Source organism: Fusarium oxysporum, chromosome 11 (assembly GCF_000149955.1).
Source record: "Fusarium oxysporum f. sp. lycopersici 4287 chromosome 11, whole genome shotgun sequence".
NCBI classification, from domain to species: domain Eukaryota; kingdom Fungi; phylum Ascomycota; class Sordariomycetes; order Hypocreales; family Nectriaceae; genus Fusarium; species Fusarium oxysporum.
The window spans coordinates 2,049,475-2,066,115 of NC_030996.1; the positions used below are offsets into that span (position 1 = coordinate 2,049,475).

Here is a 16,641-nt window from a genome sequence, read left to right on the forward strand (position 1 = left end):
ATTTCAGCCGCGCACGTGACGAACCAGCATGAAGCTGCAGCCAACCCCTCATATCATCCCTGTGAGGTCTTTTTCTGCAGTCCAGTCAAGTCAAGTCAAGTCAAGTCACATCATATCATAACAAGCAAGATGGCCTCGACAGAACCTCCAAAAGACCGCAGTAGCTTCCGAGTGGCAATTATGTGCGCTCTCCCTCGTGAGGCAGATGCAATGTCATTACTCTTTGACGAATTCTGGGACGAGACGGGTGATCCATACGGCCGAGAGGATTCAGACACGAATCTCTATATCACTGGACGCATTGGAAAACACAATGTCGTCTTGACAATCTTGCCTGGTATGGGCACAAATAGCGCTGCTGCCGCATCAGTAAACCTGAGAGCAAGCTACACTGGTCTGAAACTGGCTCTCCTTGTCGGCTTCTGTGGTGGCTTGCCACGTATAGGCGACAGGGATGCATTTCTAGGAGACGTAGTAGTGAGCAAGCAGATTGTCGAATATGACAACATTTTTGACGATGATACTGGACGACCTAGTGCGGATATACGAACATTATTGGCAGTACTGGAAACGGAATTCATGGAGAAACGACTGAAAAAAGCGGCTGCAATCCATTTGAAGGAATTACAACAGGAGGCAAAGCAACAAATGCGTCGAGCCGAATATCATTATCCCGGGGCAAAGAACGACGTTATATACCCACCGGAATATTCGCACAAACACAGAGACTCATGCCCTGCATGTGCTGATGACTCTACTTTCTTTTGCAAACCAGCCTTCAAAGCCTCATGTGCTGAGATTGGATGTGAACCAGATAAGTTGATCACAAGAGAGCATAGAGAGGATCTCCCCGAAGGTGCAGACTTCGCCCCTGAAATCTTTGTCGGTCGAATAGGCTCAGGCAACACTGTTATGAAAAGTGGTTTGGATCGCGATCGAATAGCCGCTGGACATGACATTATTGCGTTTGAGATGGAAGGCGCTGGGATATGGGAGGAGGTTCCCTGTATCATTGTCAAAGGAATTTGTGACTACGCAGATAGTCACAAGAACAAGACATGGCAGAACTTTGCTGCTGCTACGGCTGCGTCCGTTGCTAAGGCCATTCTTGGACGATTTCCAACCAGCAGTGATGGCCAGCATGATCCACCTCTGAGCGGTATGATTTGGTTCACTCATGTTGTACAGAGCTGACATCTAGTAGAACAACACGAAGCAAACGAACTTAGCGTCGCCAGCAATTCATTTGTAAATACGACTTGGGCCAGTCAGGGTGATATCGCAGGAAGCTTAACCTACATGCCTGAGCCGGCTCAGATGCCAGGAGAGACCAACGCAATCAATTCTGCACGCTTTCTGCTGGAGCAGTAGTACTGGGTATCCACGGGAAAGACCTTGCGAATTGGCATGTAGCCACTTGGTAGAGCTTATTTTCTATATGAAAATCCATTTTCGTTATTATACAAGCTAGCTACGGTTCAGTCCCGCGGCTCTGACTTTCTAGACTTGAACAAGGTATCTACTAGCTTGGATAATTTTACTTATTATCGCAGGTAGTGATGAAGTTGGACGGCAGTGCATGGGGAAGTGGCCAGTTTAAGAATCAGTAATGTACGATATCAAATTCATATATACTTTGAAGTACTAACTCGATCCACCCTCACTCCATCTCCATCACTTCCGTAATATGTACCAAACTCTCCACATCTTATCTCATGCAACTCATCCAAGTCCTTTCCAGTCAACACATCAAGCTTAAGTCCTTCTCATCTTTCTAGTTGCCAACATACTTGACAGTAACAGAGTTGCTGGTGATAGAACCAACAGCCTGGACAGTCTGGCCCTGGTCAGGTGAAATATCAATGATCTGAGCACCAGAAGGACCAGAAGTACCCTTGGTTCCAGAAACAACAGCATTGGTGAAAGTGACAGTACCAAAGTTGGCAAGGTCAACCTGGCTACCGCCCTCCTGGAAAGCCTCGACAATCCACTCAGCGTTGGTCTCGCAGAGAGTAGAGGGAGTGTTGGTGAAGCTGTGAGTGACCTTCTGGTTGGTGGTCAAGTTCTCAAGGGTAGCAACACCCTTGGTCTTGGAGGAAGCGTCAACGGTCATGCGGATCTGGTCTCCGACAGAGACGTCAAAGTTGCTGAAGCTGTAGGCATAGTCGGGAATCCACTCATACCAAGCATCGAAGGATCCATCAGCGTAGAAGGAGATACCAGTCTGGAGAATGGCAGTCTGGCAGGTATCGCCGTCAATACCAACCCAAGCAGAGGCAGCAGCGCCGTCGGCACCGCTGACCTCAGGGACGGTGATGGTGCCTTGGACTTTGTTGTATCCGCTGCCGATCTGGACAGCTCCAGCCCAGTTGCCAGAGTACTGGTCGTTCTTGGTGCGAGCCTCGGAGTCAAGAGACCAAAGTCTTTGGTTGGGGTGAGAGCTGTACTTGGCTCGGCGGGCAGAGCGAGGGACAACGGGTGAAGTGTCACGGGGAGTGAGCTTGGTGCCAGGAGCAGCGAGGGCAAGGCTGGCGGCAGCGAGGAAGAGAGTGAACTTCATGATGAAAGTTGAGTTGGGAGTGTTGGACTTGAAGAGATGAGATGAGCTTGATTGTTTCTGATGCTTCTGGATATTCTTTTTCTCTTGGCATTTTCTTAGACTTATATAGATTTTGCGTCTATAGTATTTCCTATGTGCTCTACTATCTATCCCATCAATCCAAGGGGACTATTCCGCAAAGCGTAGGTCCATAACTCTGATATCCTCGATGCCGTACTTCCGTATAATCAGCTGCAAAGTCCACAACTACTAATGTGTATCGTGAGTGCGGAATATTCTATCACATCTCTATACCTGCACTTGAACCAAACCTCCTCCCTTTTCTGGACATTTCACCATTAGCCCCGGCAGTCATGTCTATCGGGCTTTATACCACTTGCCTATCTGAAAGGGACCTTTTATAATACCGCTATCACTGATGCAGCCTGGCTTCCGAATGTGGGCACATCCGCGGCTTCGTGTGAGATGATTGGAGAGAAGTTGAGTCTAGGACCTGATTGTAATCAAGCTTGATCTGGTAAGTGCGCCGAGGCCGGATAGAAACCGGCATCTCTTACAGCTGGTCTGCGGGAGTTGGCGTGATGTGCCTTATAAAATGACAGGGGTTCAATCTCCCGATGACTACTACACAGAATGCAATTCCACAATATCCAGCATGTCAATACATACAACGATCATCTTGACTTATAAAGAGAAGAATTAGGCATTTAACTTAGGTTTCAAAGATTAGCAGACCCTGATGATCTCTGATCTTGACACGACAGTTACATGCATGAATATCCATGCTATTCTGTTATCAGTCGCGATCGGCGCTAAATTCGGCATAAAGATGCCGTGCAACTGCTTCGCAATAATTGTCCGCTACCAACACGGCAATGATATGCAACAACCCATTTATTACAGCTAGGTATAACTCATGAACTTTTGTCGATGCTAAAGAGCCCTTATCACATGGGTCTCTGCGTTGGTGTTGCGCTATTTTACAAGATCACTTGTCACGGCTCAGACCATTCCCTCTTGCGCTGAAATTACCTTAAGGCAGTTTTTGGCCTCGTATGGTCGGTGTAAAGAAGGGGAAGTCTCAGCCACTATGGTGTCAAAAGCCTCCGACTTCTACCTGCAGTACAGTGACTGGCTCTGTGACAGTGGGACTGTAGAAAGTGCAGTGCTATGATCAAACAAAGACGACTATGGAGACATTAGGATTGAGAACAGTTCATAAATTCTGACAATAGTGAAGGGGTCGGAGGTTTTGATCGCATTCTGTCGGAGATTAACCGGGTTTGTTTGTGAAAGCCCGCCGTACGAAGTAGTACGAAGACATACGAGGGTCAAACGAGTTAAACATAGAATACGACGTTTGAATGTAACAACAGGGAACAATTGTGAGTAAATGAGGAGTAGTTGTCGGTGAGGTACTCTAAGGAAGCAGCCGTAGATGTCATATCCAATTTGGGGTTGCATATCGCCTCAAGCCACATACTTGGTGCCCAATAAGAAGCATCATTTTGGATCGAAGAAAATGTCATCTGTCGTGAATTTTAAGCTTATTACTGATTCTAAACGCTCAATTTAACGGTCGCGGCCAACAGAGCCATGAAGATGCTGCCAATTGGTTAACTTCATCAGCTGAACTTTGACCAGCGGCTGAGAGCCAACCGTTTGCCGCCCAACTCAACAAGCTACGTGACACAGATATTCAGCCGCACCGAAAGCTGAAAAAAAGGGTATCATAATTGGAAACCTAAATTTGTCGGTTGAGTTTCGTTTGGCGGTTACGACGATCCTCTTAGTGGATGATGCAAATGCCGATGGCTGCAGTTCGATCCCATTTTCAGTTGAGGCGATGAGATGCTCAAATGACAGTAAGGTATCTTCCCAGGCCTTGATGATCGGCGACCTCGGCGTGACTCTCTGGTAAACCTGAGACGCTTGGCGTGGGTGCGCGACGACAGGAAGGGAGCAGTAGAGAGCCGAAGCATGGGAGCGAAATTGTAGACCTGACAGTTGACAAGTTGAAGCTAAAGTAGGCATATAGCGAGAAGTAGAAAAAAATAGATTAGCACTCAAGCAAAAGGTCAACGATGCATAGTGTCTGAAGATATCTTCGAAGACTTCAAATTCGATGGCGCGTTATGGCAGAAAATGAGATAAGCACAAAGTGCCAATTGCAACATGCGTGACACATGCTCCTCTTCATGATATGATGGTTGAAATCAGCCTCGCGGCCTGCCAAGGTGACCACGACTAACATGAATGTGTCTTCGATGGACAAGAATAGCATTGCGGGTGATGCCTGCATACTAACACATGAGTCAATTCGAGTCGAGAAGTGTTTGTGAAAAGAATTTAAACGCGCCATCACGCCGTCTTAGATGTCAATCACAATCAACTCTGCATTCCAACCTACCATCATAAAGCCATTTGAAGAACTATCCTCACACAATGGAAGCCTACTACCCTTCCCAACACACCATGGCCCCCCAATTCCCTCTCATCCAGCCCCCAAACTGCCCTCTATGTCCCAACACTCCCATACGCGCCAGAGTCGATCCTGCAAAACGCAGCCCGACCGCTGGTCGTCCCTACTACTACTGTCAAGCAGACCACAAACGCCAGTTTCTCACCTGGGACGACATGCTGGGCATCTCCTCTGCCAACCCCCGATGTCGATGCGGTCATCACAGCCGACGAAACGAGGGCAATGGACCTGTGCCGAGCGCATGGTACAACTGTTCTTCACGACGATGTTCTTTCAATCAGAACATTGACGTGGATGACATTGATGAGTCTCCCCACTCCAGCCCTTCGAGCCGGCAGGGTAGTACTGGCTCTTCAACAATCGCCGGGTATGTATCCCGTAGAGCGTACTGGCTTAGTTATCTGACAGCATGCAGTTCAACGTACGGCGGAAATGACAGGAAGATGACCGCAAGGGAAGAGAACGACAGCGAACTGCTTGACAAGATGAATGCCATGACTGTCAAGATCAAGAAGCTCGAGACTACCATTGCCTCTCGACCTTCAACCACTGCCAGGCCCATCGACGGCGATTGTTGTGTGCATGGTAATGGACGCCGGTCATTTTTCAGCCGTCGCCGCTGCATCTGTATCTAGGCTGAACTTGCTGATTCCTCACGTTGCTCCTGTATCTCCTTTGTCTTTCTGGTTTCCTTGTTACTCTCGCTGAATATCTATTGAAGCGACATATTGATTTCATAGCTCGTTCATTAACTTGAAGGACTTTATCTGAATAATTATCAGTCGCGAATTATTAGTTCTTATTGTATATCAGATTATGAAAATAGTGATCGAATACATACTGCCATATAAGTCGAAGGAAGTCGATAGGCTTCGCGATGCCAAACCTACCTTGATGGCAGATAGCAGACTTAGAAAACGGGTGGCACTTTCATCCCCGTATTTGCACTCCTCGGAGCATATAGGTAGGGTCTGGGATCATGCCAGGATGCCATTGTCGCAGGCCTTGATGCAGAGAACCGGACAAAAGATAGGGATGAGCCTGTGTTGTTTGTAGAAAGTAACGCCCCGGCTTCACCCATCGTCAAGGCCCGCGGAGCGCTGCCTATTCGCCAGCGGTAACCCTGACCAACTGCGCAGTCAGTTGGAGATTTTGCCGCCTGCTACCGCCCACAAGTGACTGTCAACCCCTCATTAACCATTCAGCTTGGCAGCCATGTATATCTTGTAAGTCCAGTTTTGTCACTAAAATAATGCCACAATGACACCATCAGTATTTCTTGTGAGGCACGGTAAGTTAGAGACTTAAAACTTGATATTATACCTTTACATTGCTAATAATTGAGTTTGTCTTGAAAACAGGACAGACAGAATGGTCAAAGGTCGGAAAGTATACAGGGAAAACAGACATAGAGCTCACAGATACTGGGAAGAAAGAGGCACTTACTCTTAGAGACAGATTTATGCGCCCTAACAAACTCATCGACCCATCACACCTCGCGCACATATTTGTGAGCCCAAGGATCCGAGCAAGAGAAACCTTCGAGCTCGTCGCTGGGAACTACCCAGAGATAAGGCAAAGAGCTACCATCACGGAGGAGTTCAGGGAGTGGGACCATGGAGACTATGAAGGAATGACGACTCAACAGATTAGGGATTTGAGAGCAGAGGAGGGACTTGATACATCGTCAGAGTGGTCAATCTGAGCCGGTGGATGTGAGGGTGGAGAGTATAATTACATCTTCTTCCGTTTAAGCATTGCTAACTCTTGCTTTTTCTTTTTTCCAGATCAGTAGAAGACATAACCCGACGCGCCAACGATGTGATTTCTACTATCCGAGACATTCAAAAAGACTACATAGATGATGAGAATGGTGGAAATGTGATGGTTGTACGTTTTTGAGACCCAAAGGCGAAATTCACGTCTTAAAGAGTCTTCCGAATGCTATCCCTGTTATTCTGTAAACTAGTAGGCTAATTAAAAAAAAACAGGTTGGGCATGGTACTTTCCTTCGATGTCTTTGGAAAGTCTGGGCACATCTCCCGGTTGATTCGCCTATCAATATCCAATTTGACACTGGGTCCGTTGCGACTCTGAGGTATGTAGTATCATCTCTTACAATTTTAGTTGTGTAGATACTTACGATTCAAAGCTATAAGGATAATTATATCAACAGTCGAACGGTCGTAATTGGTCTTAAAATGCATTCGGTCTGAGTTAAGGTTTGTCACATACAAAGTACTTATCTCTATCTCCACAAAGGCAGGTATCCGTTTCAGCTGAATGATGCGACGCGGAGTGGACTACAATGGGCTGCAATATAAATTGGAAGATTGCCAAAGCTTGGGGGGTTAATAAGTGCAGGTTAACCAGCAGAATGGAAGATGGAGAGACTAATGCCTTATCCCTTAACCATGTGCTGTGAATACTAGACTGACGCGATCCTGTGGTAATGCCATTCCTCGTCCTACATCGGATCAAGAAAATCTACTAGTGTCCCTTTGCCCTCCACAACCTCCATGATCTGCTCCTCTACAAATGGATTTTCTCCGTGGTGATACATGTAGTTCATTGCTGCATGACTGACGTCTATAGCAGCGCCATCTGTTGTGAGTTCAGTCTCAACAACAAACACAATGAGCTTTGGCTGATTGCCCGCCGGTCTTTCTCTCCATCCTAAGTTATCGCGCATGTCCTGTAATAAATTCCTGTAATTCCCCTCACGGGGAAGAAAACTGAGGAAGCTCAATTCAAGCGACTCGAGTGTCAATGGGAGGGCGGTAATGAGGGTCATAATATCTCTATGTTTGACAAAAGAACGAGAAAGGGCAAAGTGACGTAGATTAGACCACTCGTTGATTGAGAACATGCTCTGCAGAGGCATACCATTCTCTTCATCATCCACAAAGTCGTTCCATTTCCTGCTTATGAGAGTAATGCTAGTATATAAACGAAGATCTTGCAAGTTCTTTGCCTTACTCAAAGCCTTCAAGAGGAGTCCGGATCGGAAAGAAGGCCACTTCTCCCTAGCTTCACTACCGCAGGCAAGTGATAACTCCAAGCGTCTCAGTGGAGGGTGGCTCAGGATGGTGACAAGATCTCGATACTCCTCACTCACTCGGTTGTCAAAGATACGGCAGCTTATTCCTGTCCAAAGCTGCCGGCTTTCCACAACAAGCTCGGAAAGGCCACACATTGGGTTCTCACGGACGTGCTGAGCGATCTCTTTCGTAACGACACAGAATCCACGCCATTCTTGCCTGGATCTGTCATCCCATGGCGTAAGAGGATGTTCCTCCAATGGGGCTGACACAGGCCAACCACGCTCTAGAGGGCATATTAGGCCCTGTGGAAGAGATCTGATAGTAGGCGTGGGATACAAAGGTCTTCCGAGTTTCCCATGAGCAGCAGGACTCAAAGTAACTCTTTTCAGGTTTGGAAAGCGTGAAAGACCATATCTCAGAGCGTCAGCGTCACGACACGAGGCAAGCACTTCATCCTGCTGCGATTTAAGCTTGCGATATACTCCGTAAGATTCAGCCAAGGAGCAGCGATTCTTGAAAGCTTCCTTGATATGAGGGAAGGACGGATACTCCTCCTCCTTAGAGTCAATGACGTGAATCATAGGATCGTAAACCCGTTGGAACCAGTACGGCACTCTTGTGGGGTTGTCTGTGTCTCCCTCATACACGCCTTTATACTGCCTGGCACGGGAGCTATCAACGCGAGAGTCATCGTAGATGATCTCGGTAATTGTGAACCGGAAGACATCATGATTGGCGATCAAGGTGAAGACCTCAATGTCGCGTGGGTTCGTGGATATAAATGCTCGATTGAGGCGCGGAAGAGCGTTGGTCCTGAGAAAAGAGCACGTCAGGCGGAAGCTCTTGATGTCGACATTAGGCAAAGTGCAGATGACTTGGCTTAGAAGCTCGAGGGGAAGGCCACCGAGAAGGCCAAGACTTTCGCGGCTCTGATCGGCAGAGCCCATTATGTCAGAGGTATCGCAAACGAGTTTATGGTATTTAGATATTAAGATAAGACTTAGTCGAAATGAGTCGGATTCTTGTCCGGCCAATGATGGCTAATGATGTGAGATTTAGCCTGGAGAGGGGGACCTCGGGGGTAATAAAACTTCTGACACTAAGATAGGGTACTAAAATTAAGTGGTCTAATTATTTGCTTAAATATACTAAACTTACCTAGGCGTTTTCGTCACTTAGGGTAAAGATCATAGGTTTTTTATCTCCACTTGGGGGATTACGAAGCCTACAACACTCCGAAGAGTGGTGGGGCTGATATGTCCAATTAAAGACGAGGTAAGCCCTATGATACAACCATCAACAGTTAGCTATAACTAACCAGCACTTCTTAAACATATGTAAATCACTTGGAAGGCTCAATATGGGTCTTGATACCGGCCCAGGCTAATATGCTGCTGTCAGATGTATTGAAGCAAATCATTCGTACATTCTCTTTATCTAAGTGGCATATCTCCAATGAGGATGATCATCGCCCAGGTTGTCAGCATCTGCACCCTGAAGTCTATGATCCCTCTCCCCACGATCCCTCTTCTTATTCTCCCTAATCGCAAGGAAGTAAAACGCCGTACAAGATATACCGCAAATCCACACCATACCAAGACTAACTCCCAGCCCAGTCCAGTACTCCGGTGCCTCACGTGTAAGATATACGTTCGATGCGACGATACCACCAAGATTGCCAAAGCCAACCTGAGCAGCTGATGCGATAGAACGCTTGTAGTGTCCGCCCATAGTGTTGGATAGCCATCCGAGAACGACGGGCTGGGTGATGTAACCACCTGTAACAAGGAGGAAGAGGGCGAAGTATCGTGCTGCAGTGGGGACTTGGTGTTGGAGTAGGAGGAGGATGTAGCCGATACTTGTCATCACGACGCCGAACATGGTGAAGCCGTAGCGATGACGAAGACGGTCGGCGAGGTATGCGGCTGAGAGACAGCCTATAGTTGCGACGATGTATACTGGGATGGTGAGCACTTGCGCTCGCTCGGCGGCGTATCCCATCTCGCGGAGGATGGTAGGGATGAAGAACTATAAGAGTAAGTATCCCTGTTCTGATCTCAGTGGGCTTCGATCTTACCGAGCCAGCATATCCGTTGTTGACGATACCAAAGTAGGCTAGGGTTCCTAGATAGATCTTCCAGTCGGTCAAGATTCTCTTCCAAGCTGCCTTGTTGAGATGGTCCATCTTTGCATCGCCCGAGTCATCAGCTAGACGAGCGATAAGTCTAGACCGTTCATCGTCGTTGAGAAACTTTGCGGTCTCTGGCCAATCGGGGATCCACCATTTGGCAATGACGCCGATGACTACTGTGAGAATACCCTCGAGTATAAAGATCCTGCTCGATTATTAGTGAATGATGGCTATTAGGGAGGAGAGACACACCAACGCCATGCTTCAAGTCCACCAACATCATGCATCTTAGCAATAGCAAAAGCCAAGAGACCCGAAAAGGCACCTGCCAAAATGGCAGCACTGAAGAATAGAGACATGCGCCATTGGACTTCGTAGCGCCTGTAGTACATGCTGATGAGGTAGATGCAGCCAGGGACGATTCCAGCTTCGAAGAAGCCGAGGAGGACACGACATGCTATCAGGCCTTGGACATTATTGACGAGTCCCATACCGACCGTAGAGATACCTGGAAAGTCAGTCCAACGCTGTTCAAAAACGGGGTTAAGTGACATACCCCAGAGAACAGTGATCCCACCGAGCCAGAGCGAAGGCGATATCCTCTTGATCATGATATTCGACGGGACTTCAAAGATGATGTACTGCACAGTTAGAGTCAGCGAATTGGTCATTCTTTATTCTTGTATCAGATCGATCGACGTACGGGGATGAAGAAGACGAAAAGTGCCATGTTGTAATCGCTACCCGTCATCTTGAGATCCTCTGTCATCCCTTGGATCTTTGCGTTACCTGCACGCCAAGATTCTCTCGTCAGCTCAACCTTCTCCCAGGCAGGTCTTTCGCGTCATGAGAACATACCGATATTGGTTCTATCCATAAAGGATAGGAAGAAAATCACCATCAGAGGGGGAATCAAACGAAGATCGCACTTCCGCAAAAGCTTCTTGGTAGCCTCTGATTCCTCAGGTGTCTGTTCCACAGTAGACTCAGCACCCTTAAGCGAGGCATGATCGAAGGTAGCTTTCTCGTTGAGGTCAGCCATTGTGAAAGAGGAAGCTGAGGAGGGTCTGAATCGGTGATGTCGAGTTTGAGATCATCGAAGGAACAGGGTGGTGCATGACTCCTTCTTATGGAAATGAGCGACCTACCTCTCGCCTCAGCAATTATTACCCTCGAGTCTCTGGTATTGGACAAACGGATCTAGATCGACACACCGAAGAGGTATAGCCAAGTGCGGGGTGTGGAGGCGGGGGGACTGGGATGTTCCCGTGTGATGGAAGAGGAATTCCGGGGTAACAAGGTCACAGATGACATGGTAGGATCCTGAAATGGTTGGATGGTAATAGCGTCATGCAGCAGATCCGAGGAAGAGAGATAACGGCATATCTATCTCGGTTCCAAATTCCAAATACTGCACGATACGGCGTGTTACAGTAGCCCGGGTCATTTCCGATGCCTCACGGGTATGATAAGGAAATGGGAACTACAGTTAAGGTTAACCGGGGAGACCACGATAGGACAAAAGGCCATGTAGCTAAATCCACGACTGCGAGTTTGCATTGGTCATGGTTGTCTGATTGGAGCCGAGGATGCATTGCGTTTGTGCTTCGACGAATACTACCTAATTCTTAGTCCCTGTCTAGGAGGATGTGCAAACCAAGAAGTTTAACTGGCACAAGCATGCATCGGTTACGAAAATCCCTGTACTTTATCGTCTAGCCCGTTGGAGGATGCATTACCAATGCTTGGCCTCTTGAGGTCGGACGGAAACTCGGACTCGTTCCTGATACATTTCGTGCTGATTCATTCGGAAATTTCCGAATTACAAACTTGAGTCAGTATCCACGTAGAGGAATAGCCGAGTAAGCATGGTAATAAATCCATACAATGATGCGTGCTGCAAAGTCCAACGATACCATTGCAAGATGAATGACGCTATACAGACGTTGCACATAATTAATAGTCATCTCCTAGTTCGCTTTCATGGCAATAAATCGGGGGTCTGTTGAGATGCCGGAAGTGGGGGTCACGCTTCCACTGCCGAAGTCAGTTGCCAGAGCCGATCCCCCGCTCGGGTACCAACCGTGACTGGGGAACTCCTCTTCGGATGGATCCCGTGTTGCAACATTAAACGTAAAGAAAGACCTCATGAAATTGACCCAATTTACCATCGATCACTTTAAACCTGTGACAAGATGAAATTAGAAGCTCAAGCGACAGTATCAGATCGTACGGATCCTGCATCTACGAAGCCCAGCATGTACGTAACTCGCCACAGTGATGCTTGTCAGTCGGCTAACATGACGCAGGTACACAACATCGTTCGCCTTCTTCGAGGCCCTGGTCGAAGCAGGAGTCAAGAACTGCTTCGTGAATCTCGGGTCTGACCATCCCAGCATTCTCGAGGCTATGGTCAAAGGGCAGAGGGAAATGCGTGATAAATTTCCGAGAATCATCACATGTCCCAATGAAATGGTTGCGCTGTCCATGGCAGATGGATATGCGAGATTGAGTGGCGAAGCGCAATGTGTCATTGTGCATGTTGATGTTGGCACTTCTGCTCTTGCGGCTGCTATTCATAACGCTGCTATGGGAAGGGCACCGGTTTTGATCTTTGCGGGGTTATCGCCTTATTCTATTGAGGGAGAACTTCTTGGTTCGAGAACTGAGTTCATGTAAGTTCACCTACTGCTTCATTGTTGGGGACCTGACTAAGACTCTCAAGCCACTGGATTCAAGACGTTCCTGATCAGAAACAAATCGTCTCCCAGTACTGCCGTTACGTCGGTGAGATCAAAACTGGAAAAAACGTCAAGCAAATGGTCCGTCGCGCCCTGCAACTCGCCACAAGTCACCCCCAAGGACCCTCATATCTCATGGGCGCCCGCGAAGTCATGGAAGAAACCATTGAGCCATACACCATCAACTCGGCCTTCTGGAAACCCGTCGCACCCGCCGCCCTCCCCCAAGAAGCCGTGCAAGAAATCGCAGAAGCTCTGGTCAACGCTTCTGATCCGTTGGTCATCGTCGGTTTCACCGGTCGGAACCACGCTGCGGTTGAACCTCTCGTGGCGCTGGCGAATACTATCAAGGGCCTGAGGGTTCTTGATACGGGATGCTCGGATATGTGCTTCCCTGCAGATCATCCTGGCTGGCTGGGTATGAAGTACGGCGTTGACTCGGCGATTCAGAACGCCGATGTTTTTCTTATTTTGGATTGCGATGTTCCTTGGATTAATAAGCTTTGCAAACCAAAGAGTAACGCGAGGATCTTCCATCTCGATGTTGACCCGTTGAAGGAGAGCATGTTGGTCTTTTATATCGATGCGGAACAGCGATATCGTGTTGATGCGGAGATTTCCCTCAGGCAGATTACAGATTATCTTCGGGCATCACTTTCTGAGAAGCTTGCCACTTCAGAGTTTGATCGTCGGGAACAAGCTCTCCAGAAATCCTACACTGAACGGATCCAGACGCTTGATGCGAAGGCCAAGCCTCTCGACTCAGGCAAACTCACAACAGACTACGTCTGCTCCACGTTACGCGCCAAGTTACCCGAAGACACAATCTGGGCCGTCGAGGCAATCACAAATATGATCTCAGTCGCAGATCAAATCCGAGCTACCATTCCCGGACAATGGATCCACTGCGGCGGCGGCGGTCTCGGCTGGAGCGGCGGTGGCGCACTGGGTATCAAACTAGCCGCCGACGCATCAGATGCTCTCATCCCCGGTAAGCGCAAACGATACGTTGTGCAAATCGTAGGCGACGGGTCATACATGTTCTCCGTGCCCTCAAGCGTATACTGGATCTCCGCCCGGTATGGCATTCCTGTTCTGACCATCGTCTTGAACAACCTTGGGTGGAATGCGCCCAAACGGTCGATGCTGCTGGTTCACCCTGATGGTCCTGCGTCAAGGGCTACAAATGAGGAGTTGAATATTTCGTTTGCGCCCAGTCCAGACTATGCGGGCATTGCGAAGGCTGCGAGCAATGGGGTGATCTTTGGTGCGAGGGTTGCTGATATCTCAGAGTTTCAGAGTGCGCTGGCTGGGGCGGTTGAGAGTTTGGACAGAGGCGTCTCTGCTGTATTGGACGTGGCGATTTAAAGATGAATAGGTATAATAGTGAAAAATAAATGACCGATATTTCTCTTGATCACAGATAGATACACTACTTGCTCGTCAAATACTTTTGTTACTGTGACAGTGGACGATCTAAACTTTCAACACAAACTTCTCACCGCTTGCCCCAGCTCTGAGAAGATTCAGCATCTCCTGTGTCGCTTCCAATCCGCCTTCGATAACACGAACCCTCGGCGCAGGCTTGATCCTCCCGTCTTTGAGTGCCTTGGACAACCAGCCGCCGAAAACCCAGGTTGCGATGTCTGGATAGTTGACTGTGAACCCCACGCAGTTGGTATGGTGTCCTTCAATCCCAGCTGGCAGCGACGTTTCTTCCGGCCACGGCATCAGCGCAGTAACTTTGCATCCTGGTGTTAGATCAGCTGCGTTGAGTATCTCCACAACCGAATCAAAGGAGCTGCCTTCAGCTCTGGCATCAATTACGCCGCGGATCTTTGTTCCGGAAGCTTTCAAGGCTTCTGCTATCTTCTGCGCGACTTGTGGGTCACGATAGTCCCATGCCTCTGCTGCACCTAATGTCTTGAGCCATTCGTCATGCTTTGGACTTGCCGTTGCGTAGACCGTCCATCCCAGCGCGTGTGCTATCTGCACTGCCGAAACCCCAACGGCCGAAGCACCACTCCACACCAGAATAGCTCCATCCTCATCAACAATCCTCTCGCGCATTGGCAATCCGAGGCCATCGAACAGCGCGATAGCCGCAGTGAGCATACCAACGGGAAGTACAGAACCCTCATCAAAGCTGATGTTGTCAGGTAAGTGAGTCGTGGCCACCTCATCGAGAAGAGTATAGGCCTGAAACGCTGCCTTTTCGATGTTTTCGCTTATAACACCTAGTGCAAAGCCGATGACGCGATCGCCGGTTTTGAAGCGTGTTACACCGGAACCAACGGATACAACGACACCGCCGAGGTCACTGCCAAGTATGGCTGGGAAGTTGGTAGAGAGGCCTAGGGTTTGGAATTTCCAGTCCGAAGGGTTTGCAGCGACGACGGCGTTGCGTACCAGTAGTTCGCCTTCTTTGGGGGCTGGGACAGGGCGTTGTTGGATGGTTAGTTGACCCTGTTTGACGGAGAGGACAGCGGCGACATTGGGCTCGAAAGTATGAGACATGCTGTAAGGATTGCACAGGTATGAAGATATGAGGTGGAAGGCTGATAAAGCTAAAAGAACAAGAATAGAGTAAGCAAGCCCTGTAAAGTGATTGCTTGAATATGCAATGTATAATCTCAGCTGCTCCAACGACGGCTTTGTGTAGTAATATACGTCGAAAATGTACGAATACGATAGGACGGCTCGGAACAATTTGTCATATTATTGGTCTATTAGCTGTAATATGATATCAACTCAAAGTTCTTGTCGACGTTCGTCCGACACTCGTCCGAATGACAAAGCAGAACTGAAGTGATGAAAAGTCTCGGATGATTGGCCGGCGAGTATACTGGGCAAGAATTTGCGAGAGTGGGTCAGATCTCCAGCACCTAATTGGTCTGTTGCTGTAAAGGAATGCATTTGCACTGTTGAAGCCCACTCTCATACCGGCCAGCAACACCTTCTTATCGCCATCAGCATCTAAGGGTTAACAGCAAGTTTATCAAAGTGCAACCCTCCGCCAGATGAACAAACATTCGTGCTCTGTGAAATTCTCGCAACATTCGCATTACACGAAAACCCCTGCTGACAAGCATAAAAGTCCTGCGCATTACTCCCCCCAGTCCATCTCATGCTCTGGAAAATAACACCATTCGCCAGCGCGTTCGTCCACTGGTAGCCCTTGCACGGATCCCAGGTGAGCATGAAGGGGTCGAAGATAACATTTTTGCAGCCTGTGTCAGAGTAGAGGGCGAAGTTGGTGAAGCGGAGGGGGAGTTGGCATGCGGCCTTTTGGGAGACGTCTGAGGCGGGTGAGGCGACGGCTGAGGTTGAAGGTGCTTTGGAAGTGTCCTCTGGTTTGGAGAAAGGAAGGGTTTTGATGGTTACTTCGGAGGGAGCTTTTGGTGCTGCCATGGCGATTGGGGCTGCGAGGAGCAGAAGGCCGATGTCGCGTAGAGAAACCATTGCCGGTAGTGTAATGTTGGATATGTCGCTAAGAATGGATGTCTGGTGTAGAATAGTTGATGAAATAGGCTCTGATGTTTGGTCTGAATCGATAAAATACGAGGGAGTTTTTGAAATTATATAGCCAAGTTTGCGTGTCTTCCTATAATCTATTGATACGACTCGGCGTAGCTGATTGGAAGGAGTAGATAAACACTACGGAGAATAATTTTACTTTACCC

At 48.3% G+C, this 16,641-nt stretch overlaps 9 protein-coding genes across 10 annotated transcripts; 4 read left to right on the plus strand and 5 right to left on the minus strand.

Moving 5' to 3' along the window:
• The first annotated feature begins 46 nt into the window (after nucleotides 1-46).
• Nucleotides 47-1,647, plus strand: FOXG_10137 (uncharacterized protein). Its single transcript, XM_018389378.1, has 2 exons — nucleotides 47-1,159; nucleotides 1,205-1,647. The coding sequence occupies exons 1-2, from the start codon at nucleotides 130-132 to the stop codon at nucleotides 1,369-1,371; spliced, it is 1,197 nt and encodes a 398-aa protein (XP_018247637.1). The 5' UTR covers nucleotides 47-129; the 3' UTR covers nucleotides 1,372-1,647.
• FOXG_10138 (uncharacterized protein) lies at nucleotides 1,605-2,692 on the minus strand. The gene has a single exon (XM_018389379.1). It carries the CDS (start codon nucleotides 2,558-2,560, stop codon nucleotides 1,775-1,777), a length of 786 nt encoding a protein of 261 aa, XP_018247638.1. The 5' UTR covers nucleotides 2,561-2,692; the 3' UTR covers nucleotides 1,605-1,774.
• Nucleotides 2,693-4,879: 2,187 nt separating this feature from the next.
• On the plus strand, nucleotides 4,880-5,963 carry FOXG_10139 (uncharacterized protein). The gene is made up of 2 exons (XM_018389380.1): nucleotides 4,880-5,409; nucleotides 5,458-5,963. Exons 1-2 carry the CDS (start codon nucleotides 5,006-5,008, stop codon nucleotides 5,675-5,677), a joined length of 624 nt encoding a protein of 207 aa, XP_018247639.1. The 5' UTR covers nucleotides 4,880-5,005; the 3' UTR covers nucleotides 5,678-5,963.
• A 312-nt stretch (nucleotides 5,964-6,275) lies between these two features.
• Nucleotides 6,276-7,536, plus strand: FOXG_10140 (uncharacterized protein). Of its 2 annotated transcripts, XM_018389382.1 has the most exons (5): nucleotides 6,276-6,333; nucleotides 6,404-6,770; nucleotides 6,830-6,932; nucleotides 7,034-7,140; nucleotides 7,195-7,536. In XM_018389382.1, exons 1-2 carry the CDS (start codon nucleotides 6,303-6,305, stop codon nucleotides 6,745-6,747), a joined length of 375 nt encoding a protein of 124 aa, XP_018247641.1. In that variant the 5' UTR covers nucleotides 6,276-6,302; the 3' UTR covers nucleotides 6,748-6,770; nucleotides 6,830-6,932; nucleotides 7,034-7,140; nucleotides 7,195-7,536. The 2 variants fall into 2 exon arrangements, with proteins under 2 accessions (XP_018247641.1, XP_018247640.1); XM_018389381.1 differs by having other exon boundaries at nucleotides 6,404-6,932.
• FOXG_10141 (uncharacterized protein) lies at nucleotides 7,510-9,033 on the minus strand (the record flags this gene model as incomplete). The annotated part of the gene is made up of 1 exon (XM_018389383.1): nucleotides 7,510-9,033. One exon carries the CDS (start codon nucleotides 9,031-9,033, stop codon nucleotides 7,510-7,512), a length of 1,524 nt encoding a protein of 507 aa, XP_018247642.1.
• A 490-nt stretch (nucleotides 9,034-9,523) lies between these two features.
• FOXG_10142 (uncharacterized protein) lies at nucleotides 9,524-11,259 on the minus strand (the record flags this gene model as incomplete). Its single annotated transcript, XM_018389384.1, has 6 exons — nucleotides 9,524-10,114; nucleotides 10,164-10,422; nucleotides 10,470-10,725; nucleotides 10,774-10,858; nucleotides 10,921-11,006; nucleotides 11,076-11,259. 6 exons carry the CDS (start codon nucleotides 11,257-11,259, stop codon nucleotides 9,524-9,526), a joined length of 1,461 nt encoding a protein of 486 aa, XP_018247643.1.
• Nucleotides 11,260-12,140: 881 nt separating this feature from the next.
• On the plus strand, nucleotides 12,141-14,401 carry FOXG_10143 (uncharacterized protein). Its single transcript, XM_018389385.1, has 3 exons — nucleotides 12,141-12,477; nucleotides 12,527-12,892; nucleotides 12,943-14,401. Exons 1-3 carry the CDS (start codon nucleotides 12,413-12,415, stop codon nucleotides 14,324-14,326), a joined length of 1,815 nt encoding a protein of 604 aa, XP_018247644.1. The 5' UTR covers nucleotides 12,141-12,412; the 3' UTR covers nucleotides 14,327-14,401.
• Nucleotides 14,402-14,434: 33 nt separating this feature from the next.
• FOXG_20236 (uncharacterized protein) lies at nucleotides 14,435-15,475 on the minus strand (the record flags this gene model as incomplete). Its single annotated transcript, XM_018400497.1, has 1 exon — nucleotides 14,435-15,475. The coding sequence occupies one exon, from the start codon at nucleotides 15,473-15,475 to the stop codon at nucleotides 14,435-14,437; it is 1,041 nt and encodes a 346-aa protein (XP_018247645.1).
• Nucleotides 15,476-15,934: 459 nt separating this feature from the next.
• On the minus strand, nucleotides 15,935-16,420 carry FOXG_10144 (uncharacterized protein; the record flags this gene model as incomplete). Its single annotated transcript, XM_018389386.1, has 1 exon — nucleotides 15,935-16,420. The coding sequence occupies one exon, from the start codon at nucleotides 16,418-16,420 to the stop codon at nucleotides 15,935-15,937; it is 486 nt and encodes a 161-aa protein (XP_018247646.1).
• Nucleotides 16,421-16,641: the final 221 nt, after the last annotated feature.